Source organism: Simochromis diagramma, unplaced genomic scaffold, assembly GCF_900408965.1.
Source record: "Simochromis diagramma unplaced genomic scaffold, fSimDia1.1 OVJJ01000165.1, whole genome shotgun sequence".
NCBI lineage: Eukaryota > Metazoa > Chordata > Actinopteri > Cichliformes > Cichlidae > Simochromis > Simochromis diagramma.
Window position 1 is genome coordinate 1,305,435 of NW_024387467.1, and position 13,101 is coordinate 1,318,535.

Consider the following 13,101-nt stretch of genomic DNA (forward strand, 5'->3'; position numbering starts at 1 on the left):
ACACCACAGCGATTAGAGCCTCACACGCAGGCGTGTGGATCCACAGGCGGGGCTCAGTAATGTCCACTCGCTTTTTTATGCGCCAGAGTAGACTGTAAGTAGAAGGTAGATGTCAGACTGCCTGCACTCGCCTCGCACAATGACTTATTACTGAAGAGCTCTGACAAGCAGACACACAGCTGATGAGGTGTGAAATATCTATACGAGCGATCAAAGAAGTTAGCCATGTTAGCCAGTCTGGCTTTAATAGACCATCTTTGCTGATGTTTGTTCCTATAAATGTACAATACGCACACAGGCTGCTCCTTAAACTTGATAAAACTGCTGAACAATCAGTAGCAATGGTACGTTATTAGCCCTCCTCCCTCTGTGCTGCAGAGCAAGTATTAGATGTGTTTGTGTTTCTTCTGGTAACTGCACACGTCACTGACATGTCCACACAGTGCAACTAAACTATCATCAGAATCAGTGGTCACCTGCATACTAAGATCTGAGGATGTTTGGAAGCCTGTGAAAAGCTCAGAACCTGCAGATTTTGTTGACGAGACATGTCAAAGACCCACAGGTGTCTCCCTGTCTGTGGCTCTGAGGTCCGAGCTTGATTGGTTGGCACACATTTCTAACAAATCAAATTTGAGGTGTGTGTGTGTGTGTGTGTGTGTGTGTGTGTGTGTGTGTGTGTGTGTGTGTGTGTGCCAGCAGCCCTTATAGGGACCAGAATCCCCACACGTGTGAGGGCATGTTTCACACTCAAAATGTGGTTTTAGTGTGAGTGTCACAGTTCGGTTGTGGTTGGTTATTTAGGAGTTACGACTCAGTTTTTCCTTAAAACTTAGGCGCACCGTCCTAGGGATCGGCTGCAGCATCCTGATTCCCACCGGTTCTTCTTCCTCCTGTTAACATGCTCCTCTTCTTCTTCGTTGTTTCTTATGAATGCCATTCTTATATATTGCTGATATTTTCCATGAAACCCCATTATTTTTTTTATTTTATTTTTTTTTTTTCCCCCACATAAGACCTGCTGTGGTCTCTAATCGAAGTATGCTCCAACAAACAGTCAAATCTCACCTGCTTATATTCTACCTTTATTTTTCTATTTTCTCCTCGAAAGGTCTCCCAACACCACTCTGGAGGGGATTCAGCCTCCAGGGGATCATTTCTATAGTGTTAATTTGACTTTTTCATATCAGTATACAATTTTAAGACCACGCAACTAGTAAACCACCAGAAGTTACAACATACGATTAGTATTCATAACCGTATTTGTCAATCCATGCTGCCATGCAAGTTTCTGTGGAGAAAGCCTGTGTTTCTATCACTTATGCTAACCTTTATTTATTATTTATTTATTTATTTGGGGTGACATTCAACAGGTATGTTCAGGGCTCTCTTAGTGTTTATTTTCAGTCTCACATGGAGCACTTAGAGTAATGTTTTTCTCATAGGCCTTCAGTCCAGTTTGCTTTTGAAGCTTTCTTTATTTATTGTTTCACACCCTTACTTTGATTCCATGGGATGGTTAATAATCTCCCCGACATCGTCCTGTAGATGTAACCTGTATTTGAATCAAAACAAAGATCGAAAACAGACAACCAGTCGTAGCTCTTAGAGTGTCACTGCAGGTCGCTCACCCCCTCTCCTTTTGGGTCCTGATGGATTCATAATATCACATAGTCATTATATTTTCAGACTTTACAACACCTTAGGCAACCAACCAAGAGACAACTACAAAGAACCACACTCAACCCATATATGATGTCCAGTCCGCATCCCACGCGGGTACATTGAATGCTCCATTAGGCCTTAATCTATCCACCCCCTCTCCATCCTTTTCCACTGACCGACCAACCAACCAGGATTCGCCTGCAATCCCATGATTACCGATGCCCCCCTCTGGATGCTCCTTAGAATGAGGGGCCACTAAAATACACGGTGTTAAATCTTCCCATTCTTTGATCTTTGGGCTGAAGGAAGGACAATACTCGGTGTATAAATGCTCAATCAACAATCCTTTACTCCATGCAATTCAACACTTTTGAGCATAAACCATCTGGATAGGGAGACATGCATGCAGAGGGTCACAGCAAATCTCAAACTGGTGCAGGGTGACTCAAACTCTTCTAGCCTCTGTTGGCCCCCACCTAGTTGTAAAAACCCAAACATTCACATTCTTTCTAACTCCTAGCGAGCCTGACTTATGGCCTTGGCTGCTCCCTATTTTGTCTGCCTTCAACAACTGTGGGGGTGAAGCTCCCGTGGAATGTGCTCTGTCTCCTCTGCTATCAGAACAGCACGGTCCTGACTCTGAAACCAGGATTTCTTATGACTCAGCAGTATAAACGATATCATTCATTCACACTGAAGCAGCAGTCTAATGTAATACATGTAATACAAATCAGTCTAATAACTGTAATAGTTATCACCTTCTTCTAATGCAGGAGAATAATACAAACTAAAACTACATAATAATTTCACAATCTTTAATTAGGGGCTCATTGTTGGCTCCCCACTCCAGCTCCCAAACCGTAGGGCTCCCTACGAAAGTCATCGTCTTCAAAGTAGTCTTGTAATTTAAAGCGTCTATGATACCAGTGTAAAGGGTTAGGCTATACAGCTAGGAAAAGCATTATGTCAATGGGAAGTCCCCACGAGGACAGCAAACCGTGCATGTGTGTATGCTGACGAGCAAAGTGTGTGTGTGTGCGCGTGTGTGTGTGTGTGTGTGTGTGTGTGTGTCCCTTCATGCAGATAATTGACACGAGATGTTTGAGTACAGAGGAGCTGGCTGACCTGATGGCTGCCTTTTTACCCACTGAATGAAATCATCACACAGACTACAGAGTCCCACCAGCCCAGGCTTTGAAACACATTCCTGCTGCTTTGGATCTGAGTTACTGACAGGAAAGAAGTCCTCCAACAGCAGAAAGCTTTGTCTAAATGTGGCCACCAAATTGTGTTGCACCAACCAAAATGAATCGTGAGCAAATCAATACATAAGACATAAATGCCCGGGTGACACCCTGTTCTTCCAAGGCAAACGAGCACACTGCCGCCTCCACAGGCAGCTGTGTGCTGTAACTCAAGCTCTCACATTAAATTAATATTCATTCCACTGCTTTGGTGTGGGGGGGGGGTATAAATGTGGATGTACATTATAAAGGATTTATGTATTTATTTTTAAACTATGAAATAATTTGAAACATTGCAGTTACTCCGTCATGCAGACGAGTAGAGAACACGTCTACATTACAGACGGCTGCAAACCGGAGGAGCCAATCAGTGACTTGAAACATTGGTCTGGATGAACTGTGACCGTTTCCCATGGAGACGGTCAGTGTTACACAAGCTGGAGATCCTCCAACATCTGACATGAAGTGATCAGTGTGCACTCAACGATTCATGAATGTGTTTGTCTACATGTGATGTGTGCGTTCGCCTGCCTAAACTGAAGGTGTCCGACTCGACTGCTTTTCCCCCACAGAGACACGGGGGATTCTTAGCTGGTCTATGCAATAATAACAACAAACATTTTATTGGTGTTTCTCTGATTCATGTTCAGACTAAAATAAACTTTAACTGTACTGTTATTTCTTTCTTTTCCAGTCTTTTTGTTCAGAATAAGGGCCTACAGCCATACTAGTCACATACACAACAGCAGAAGTCCATGGTTGGTTATGCTGTGAAACCCTCTCTGTGTGTCATACATGTCTAAAGATGTATTTTTTAATACGTCTACCTTGTACATATACAACATTAGAACACGCCTCAGCCTGGGGCTGCTGGGATTGGGTCCCTGAAGTTTGGGATGGGTGGCTTTTTGTTGTTTTTGGGATCTTGTTCAGGCTTCACACAGGCTCGTCTTTCCATCACTGGAAGCTGGCCCAATCACCTAACTTAACAACAACAGGATAGTTAAGTTGCCAAGTTCCTGTTTAACGAGTGAACTATGTCTAGGCAGGTGGAAGCCTAAAGACGGTGCTCCAGCTCAACAGGACAGACGGGTTATATGACTCGCTCAAACAGAGGAGCTCCTATAACTCCTGTTTTAAAGTCGCTACACTGGCTACCAATCAGATCTAGGTTCCATTGTAACATTGTAGTTTTAACATTGAGGATATATATACATATACGTATATATACAGTGGGGCAAAAAAGTATTTAGTCAGCCACCGATTGTGCAAGTTCCCCCACCTAAAATGATGACAGAGGTCAGTAATTTGCACCAGAGGTACACTTCAACTGTGAGAGACAGAATGTGAAAAAAAAAATCCATGAATCCACATGGTAGGATTTGTAAAGAATTTATTCGTAAATCAGGGTGGAAAATAAGTATTTGGTCAATAACAAAAATACAACTCAATACTTTGTAACATAACCTTTGTTGGCAATAACAGAGGTCAAACGTTTACTATAGGTCTTTACCAGGTTTGCACACACAGTAGCTGGTATTTTGGCCCATTCCTCCATGCAGATCTTCTCCAGAGCAGTGATGTTTTGGGGCTGTCGCCGAGCAACACGGACTTTCAACTCCCGCCACAGATTTTCTATGGGGTTGAGGTCTGGAGACTGGCTAGGCCACTCCAGGACTTTCAAATGCTTCTTACGGAGCCACTCCTTTGTTGCCCGGGCGGTTGTGTTTGGATCATTGTCATGTTGGAAGACCCAGCCTCGTTTCATCTTCAAAGTTCTCACTGATGGAAGGAGGTTTTGGCTCAAAATCTCACGATACATGGCCCCATTCATTCTGTCCTTAACACGGATCAGTCGTCCTGTCCCCTTGGCAGAAAAACAGCCCCATAGCATGATGTTTCCACCCCCATGCTTCACAGTAGGTATGGTGTTCTTGGGATGCAACTCAGTATTCTTCTTCCTCCAAACACGACGAGTTGAGTTTATACCAAAAAGTTCTACTTTGGTTTCATCTGACCACATGACATTCTCCCAATCCTCTGCTGTATCATCCATGTGCTCTCTGGCAAACTTCAGACGGGCCTGGACATGCACTGGCTTCAGCAGCGGAACACGTCTGGCACTGCGGGATTTGATTCCCTGCCGTTGTAGTGTGTTACTGATGGTGACCTTTGTTACTTTGGTCCCAGCTCTCTGCAGGTCATTCACCAGGTCCCCCCGTGTGGTTCTGGGATCTTTGCTCACCGTTCTCATGATCATTTTGACCCCACGGGATGAGATCTTGCGTGGAGCCCCAGATCGAGGGAGATTATCAGTGGTCTTGTATGTCTTCCATTTTCTGATGATTGCTCCCACAGTTGATTTTTTCACACCAAGCTGCTTGCCTATTGTAGATTCACTCTTCCCAGTCTGGTGCAGGTCTACAATACTTTTCCTGGTGTCCTTCGAAAGCTCTTTGGTCTTGGCCATGGCGGAGTTTGGAGTCTGACTGTTTGAGGCTGTGGACAGGTGTCTTTTATACAGATGATGAGTTCAAACAGGTGCCATTCATACAGGTAACGAGTGGGGGACAGAAAAGCTTCTTACAGAAGATGTTACAGGTCTGTGAGAGCCAGAGATTTTCCTTGTTTGAGGTGACCAAATACTTATTTTCCACCCTGATTTACGAATAAATTCTTTACAAATCCTACCATGTGGATTCATGGATTTTTTTTTCACATTCTGTCTCTCACAGTTGAAGTGTACCTCTGGTGCAAATTACTGACCTCTGTCATCATTTTAAGTGGGGGAACTTGCACAATCGGTGGCTGACTAAATACTTTTTTGCCCCACTGTACATATACATATATATACATATATATACGTGTATATACATGTTATTAAATCTCAGTTCTTTGTATTCCCTACGGCAAAGAAAGACACGGCTCAACGTGGTCTAACTTAAAAAATGATCTTTCATGTTACATATTGTGGGATTATTATATTATAATTATATTATATCTTATGCCATGTTATACCCCTAATTAAAGATTGTGAAATTATTATGTAGTTTTAGTTTGTATTATTCTCCTGAATTAGAAGAAGGTGATAACTATTGCATTTGTTAAATTGATTTGCATTACATTAGACTGCTGATTTATTGTGACTGAATGATATTGTTTTATGATGCATTATACTGCTGAGTCATAAGACATACTGTTTTCAGAGAGTCAGGACCTTGCTTGTCTGATTAGAAAAGAACAGAACAGACTGCACAGGAAGCCAAGGTCATAACTTAGGCTCACTGAGAGAGAGAAAGAATGTGGATGTTTGGGTTTTTACGATAGCCTCTGTTGGCCCCCACCAACAGAGGCTATAAGAGGTTGAGTCACCCTGCACCATCTTGAGATTTGCTGTGACCCTCTGCATGCATGTGTCCCCATCCGGATGGTTTATGCTCAAAAGTGTTGAATTGTATGTAATAAAGTAATTGTTGATTGAGCATTTATACACCGAGTATTGTCCTTCCTTCAGCCCAAAGATCAAAAGAATCGGGAGGATTTAACAATATTCCGGAATATGGAGACCCGAACACAAGCTCAGGTCTGACGCGTTATTCATATAGACGTTACACACACTTTAAGTTTCGATCAAACACTCTGCGTGTTTCTGCCTGCAGTTACCATGCTCTGCAAAAACATGCAGTTTCCTGGCCCTCTCTTATACATAATACAATGTAATCAGCAAAATAAGCATTAATATATATATTTAAATCCCAACAATGTATGCGCCCTTCTCTTAGCCTGAGGTCATCAAATCTAAACCTAGTGGTCTGCCATCACTGCTGGTGGCATCAGCGTCCTTTAAAGTTTTAAACTGAAGAACATACCAGGATCATCCTCTGCCACATCCAAGGTTTATCTGTTTAGACATCATAAGACGAATCATCTGGTTATTACCAGGTTCTAATATGAAGTAAATACAACCTCAGGTGAACAGCATGACCTCTCAGACTCTGCTATTGTTTAGTTCACAATAACTCGTCCAAAATGCAGAAGCAGTGTGTCAAAATGTAACCCCTCCCCACCCCCACTATGCAACAGTGTGTAGAACCACCTTTGGCAACAGTAACTTATCAGCTTCAACTCACAGAAATTCAGACTCACTTTTCTGTACAAAGTTGAATGTCACCAAACGCGGTGCACACAGTTTTTGTTAAATAATTACACAATGTGAGGATTGTGCCTTCAAGCAGCTTCTTTTGTATGTATTGTTGTACTTTATAATATAAAGCACCTTGAGGCGACTGTTGTGATTTGGTGCTGTACAAATCAAATTGAATCTTGATGAGATGCAGTGGGAATAGGAAGAAAAGCGTGAAAGGTGCATGAAAACGTTTCATAAGAACACCAGCTGTGGCACGAGTCTGTAATGCAGCGGATGTTTGGACTTGTAAGGAGCAGCTGAGAATGTCTGTTTTCAGCCACCTTTCCTGCATTATTTCCACACTGTCTTGCAGCACATTTAGGACCTTCTAGCTGATATCCCAGCATTACTGAACTTTTAGTGGATTTCCAGTGACACAAGCAGCAGACTCACTGAGAGCACGACACCTGTGCTTTCTGGTTTCTGTGATTAATAATCTGGGAGACTAAGACTGAGGTTTGTGCTGGAAAGGAGATGGACATCCTAAAAAGATTAGGCCCAGCAGTGTTCCCACTGTTATTCTGGTTTTAAACACATAAAAACAGATTTTTGTTCTATATGAATAATTTTCAAAATAAAAGTCATGAACCAATCTTTTACTGGCAGGAAGCATATGGCAGAGCTGAGGACTAGACTTGTGATTGAAAACATGACTGGGTGGAACTGGGGATGTTTTTCACATAGTGTCCACTTCACTGTTCCTGCTTATTGCACAAGTGTTAAAGAAAGCTTCTGTTTCTTTACTGTACAGAATTGTATTTGGTTCAGGAAGGCCACGCACAGCCAACAGGAACCTGATATCTGAGTCTCCTTTGGCACAAACCAATCAGCAGGTGTCGCAATTTTATAAGGAATGTTCTGTGGTCAGCCGTCAATTCAGATTGATGGGTAATCTTAATATCAATATAAATCCCATACAGTTTATTCTGGTTCATGACTGACCTCTAACAATGTAGCAGTGACAGAGAGGATAAGGCCGGGTGGCGTTTTTCAGATCCAGAGGGAAACGGCTCGCAGAAGGAGACATTTGTTCTTCAATATTTCAAAGTATGTCCTTGAAACGATAATTAATAAGACTCCCATTCATCACAGTTCTTTTCCTATTTGGCCTGTTTTTTTCAAAATCCGTATTCCTCATCTAACATTTCTTTGAGAAATTCCAAGACAATATCAGGAATTCAAAGAAACGCGACCTTCAGGGTAGGGTTAGGGTTAGATATAATTGATCCACAAGGATCAATTATATCTGGATCACTGGAGGCCAATTCATTTATTAAACAATGATGCAAAAAGTTTTTTCTCTCATCTTTGCAAAGACAATAAAAACTGGTGCGTGTTTCAAAACAACAACAACACACTGCATCAGAAGCACTGTGTGGAGGCGTGATAGCCTCACAATGAAGCAGTGCACGTTGTAGAGCTGCTCTTCATACTGTTGGCCACCAGATGTCACCAGATGTCTTTAAGGTTTTAAATATGACTTTTGTGACTGGAAAGTGAAGGCGCCAAAAGTATTCACTCACCCGTCCAAATCAGCAAATTCAGGTGTCACTTCCTGTGCAGCCTGCTTCTGCAAACATTTGTGGAAGAGTGCGTTGCTCTCAGGAGCTCCGTGAATTCCAGCGTTTTACGGTGATGGGATGCACCTTCTGCAATAAGGTGAGTTTTGACATTCCCTCGTTACTAAAGACTCCACAGAGAGCTGTGAGTGGAAGCGAACAACAAAGTGGGAGCGATGGGGAAGGACAGCAACTCAGCCACCAAGCGGTAGGCAACGTAAAACACAGATGCTGAAGTACTTAGTGGCCAACTTTCAGTACAGACCTCCAAACTTCATGTGGCCTTCAGATGAAACTGGTGCTTCATCCCAGCCTGACATCACCAAGCCCAATGCAAAGCATCAGATGTAGCGGTGTAAAGCACGCCGCCACTAGACTCCAGAGCAGTGAAGGCGTGTTCTCCCTCTCTGGGAATCTGATGGATGAATCATCTGTTGTGACTACATCGACTTCACACACTCAGGCTCTTTCAAACATCTGAGTTTCTGCGCCCCAGTGGCCGGCCTCAGCACCAGTGCATCGGGCTGCTTCTGCCCTCGACAGCCCATCTGACGCTTGGAGAGCCCACAGGAAGCTGGGCCCATGTTGTTTGTTCAGGCTGCACCAGGTCATCAGGCACCCTCCCTAGACTCAGTGGTGGAGCTCTGAGTGACAAATCTGTCACAGGGGCCATCTAAATGGCTCTTTGGATCAGGTGGTGGTCAGATGATCAGATCATCGTCCCATACCATGAAAATGTAAATAATATGAAAGCATTCATAAGCTCCCTTTATTAACACACTTCAGCTAGAACATAAAAACCACATATAAAGTTCTATAGGTCCCTGACCCACTGGTGGGAAAATGTGCAAACTTACACTTTCTTCACAAGCTGATCATTATTAACATGTCCCAAAACCTTTAATCTAGCAAAGCATTTACAAGTGGAAAGGCCACTGAGTTTAATCTGATAAGATGAGAGTTTGGCATTTAAACACAAATCTTATTACATATTAAAACTGCAGAATGCACTTTGCTATAAATTGTTAATGCAATTAAAACTCTTTAAAGCTTTTTAAAGACATTGAAGAATTGTTCAACAACTTTCAAAGCTTTGTTCAGCCTTCAGGTGAAGCGAGCCGACCCGGGGAAATAAAGACGAAAACAATTCATCAGCAGTAAGAAGTTTAATTCTTTTTTCAAATTTGACCAAAGCTGCCATGTTAGACCTGAGCATGTAACGTTCCTGTTTGGGTGGTTAATCAACAGTTCACAGTCTCATCTGAAGACATGCAGTGTGTCAGAGTTTGAACTGCTCACAGCCCCACATACAGAGCTTTAATCCAGGGCTGCAGCCTGGAAGCTGCTGTGTCCATCCACCTGCAGGTAAACACAGGCTGTGTGTGAAAGCTGCAGCTTCATCACCAGTGTTTACAGAAGGTGTCTTCAGTTAGTGCACAGCTGTGTGATCACGTTTTAGCAGCAATAACAGCACATTAAAACTACTGTGGTTAATTCCCTGGGCTTGGATGACTGTGTTTGTGTGTGTGTGTGTGTGTGTGTGTGTGTGTGTGTGTGTGTGTGTGTGTGTGTGTGTGTGTGTGTGTGTGTGTGTCAGCAGAGACTCCAGATGATGGTGAGCATGGCCATGATGCCATTAAGAACAGCAACTCCATATCCCACGTGGAAGCCACGGTCAGAAGCGTCTCTAGAAGAAGAGAGATATTATTGATTAGTGTTATTTTAATATCACGAAATTAAATGTACAGTACTGTAAAACTGTCTTACAGTACTGTACATTTAAGTATAATATAGAGTATAAAAGTATTTCCCTTTTTTTCATATTTGTTAGACTTAAATGTTTCTTAAATAGCCAATCGAATAAATACAAATGCAGGTTTTAAATCATTATTTCATTCATTAAGGGGACGAAAGAACACAAAGGCTCGCTGCTTCGGGAACAGCGGGTGTCTGTAACTCAGGAGGTTGGTGGTTTGATTCCTCACTGTTTAGATCTACGTGTGAAATATCTCGGGCGAAATACTGAACCCCAGGTTCCTCTCGAATGCATCTGTTGGACTGTGAAGTCCCCAAAAACAGCAGCAAGTCCACCTCTGAATGGCTCAATAAATAAATGAAGGTTTGGCAGTGACCCAGTCAAAGTCCAGACTGAAACCAGATTGAGACTGTTTGGCCTTAAACAGGCTGTTCATGCTGGAACAAGGGCCAGTTACTTTAGAAGAGTTCAGGGACCAGGTAGATTAGGATAGAGTGTCTTAATAAATGAAAACTGCAGCTGGTATTTACTCAGGTTTTCTTTGTGTAATATTCAAATTTGTTTGATGTGAAGAACAGAAGAGAAAAAACGTGTAAGAAATCAGCATTATAAGGGAGAATTCCTGATTCTTCTGCTCATACAAAGCGTATCCCAGCGTGTTACCTGACGTGGGCCACTGTCCGCAGTGTCGGGAAATCCATACCAGGCTGGAACGAGTCAAGGTAGGTGAGCATCCACGAGAAGACGCAGCAGATGCATCCTACTAATACTGACAGGACCAGGAGACTCCAGAAGCCTGATTACACACAGTGCAGGATCAGGGTTTACAGTTTCTACAGCCTGGATCTCTTCCCTTGTTTTACACAATAAGGGAGAAACCACTGTTGTAGCAACAGCATCGTCCTTGTCACACTGAGTTTGACTGCTTCCACTCCGTACTGATAAAACATGTTTTTGTTTTGGTGTTACAATAAAAAGAATATTTACAGAAACACAGAACTTTTGGACAGCAGGTGACCCACAGTCTAAATAAACATGTCTATGGCAAAGTTGTTGTTATGTGGATCTCTTTTGTTACTTTAGTAAAGATTCGTTTCTAAGATTTTGCAGAATAATAAGTAATGAAAGCTGCAGCCCTCAGATATTTACACCTGTTACTTTGTACAGTACTTTTCAGAAATGTTGAAACATGGTATTAGAGCTTTCTCTAAGTATATGTGCTGCACATGGAACCAAAGACAGTGTAAACCGAGCATGATGGAGAACACAAGTATCTGGACGGAGCAGTAAATACAGAGCTTATACTTACCGAGCATCTTCTCCTCAGTGCCATCCTCTCCTGTCACCCTCTCTGCCCGCAGCTCTGAAACAATCACAACTTATGCTGACCAACACTTGTTAAAAAGCCAGATCCCATCTGGTCCTGTGCCAGACGAGCACTTTAACAGAGCTCGGAAATAAAAACAAGTTATATATATATACACACACATATATATAATTTAATATATTATAATGATATAATAAATATTTGACATGTCAGCAGTTTTCTAAGTAAATATATTTCTTAACATGTTATAAGGTGTTACTGACATGAGATTCTCACCAGCTGTCGGCAACAACCCATCCAGTCCACACATGCAAAGAAATCATCCACAGATGTGCATTTATTCATTATCATGTGTAATAATGAAAAATTAAATACTTTGTACAAAAGCATTCGCTGGTGATGACTGTATTGTAAATATGCCTTTGGACTGACCGATCATCCTACAGTAAAAACTGTTTTTTCCTTTTCTGATCCCACTGATCTGATCCTGATTTGCGCGTGCGGTACAGGGCCGCGCGCTTACCTTTGAGTATGGGGTAGATGAGGGCGCAGAGAAACCCGACCGCGGCCACTGCTCCGGCCGAGCCCAGCACCGACAGCGCGACCACGGGCCATGGTTTGGGGCCGTTCCCCCTCGCGCTCCTGGCGGGCTCCTGTCCGAACATGTAACGCTGCTCACGCAAATGAACAAATGAAAACGTCTGCAAATCAAACCTTTTCACAGCCGCGCTCAGCAGAACGAAGCGTTCTTATACACAGAGGGACAGTCTGTGAATATACAGACCGATGACATGCTCACAGTGACGACCCGACTGCTTTTAACTTGTACCAGGAACTGCTGATTACATGTTTGAACTTTTCGCTTCCGCACACAAAATTGTCCCCGAGGGGATTCCGTTGGTGTAGTTTAAACTGCCACAGTTAAATATGTGGAAACAAGCTTAGCTAGGCCACTTACAGTCTTTTAAATATTTTTTTATATATGTTTCTTTTAAATTCAGTTATGGTAAAGTATCAGGCAGAAAGAGCAGTTTACCTTGTTTCACTCTTCACAAAGATTTTGTGTGAGCCTCTCCTAAGACAGCTGGGATAGGCCCCAGCCCACCGGCGAACCTGAACTGGATAAGCGGAAGAGAATGGATGGAAATTTGTATGATTGATTGGCTGATATTAATCTGCACCAGTGACTGTAGAAAGCGCCGACAGTCATTGATCTGCACTGATTGTATGTTGATACGTGTTGGCCTGTTTTATCTGTTGAATTGCTCCAACAATCAACATTTTAATATTTTTATTCTAAACCGAATGCTTTCTCTTTTATTTAATAGAGTTTCCTCAAACAAATGTCCCAAAGATTATAAAGC

At 42.5% G+C, this 13,101-nt stretch overlaps 1 protein-coding gene across 1 annotated transcript; it reads right to left on the bottom strand.

Annotated features, from left to right (window-relative positions):
- Positions 1–9,801: 9,801 nt before the first annotated feature.
- On the bottom strand, positions 9,802–12,906 carry LOC120723434 (ADP-ribosylation factor-like protein 6-interacting protein 6). The gene is made up of 5 exons (XM_040014862.1): positions 12,522–12,906; positions 12,261–12,408; positions 11,720–11,773; positions 11,074–11,206; positions 9,802–10,341 (listed from the first exon to the last, which is right to left on the bottom strand). Exons 1-5 carry the CDS (start codon positions 12,528–12,530, stop codon positions 10,248–10,250), a joined length of 438 nt encoding a protein of 145 aa, XP_039870796.1. The 5' UTR covers positions 12,531–12,906; the 3' UTR covers positions 9,802–10,247.
- Positions 12,907–13,101: the final 195 nt, after the last annotated feature.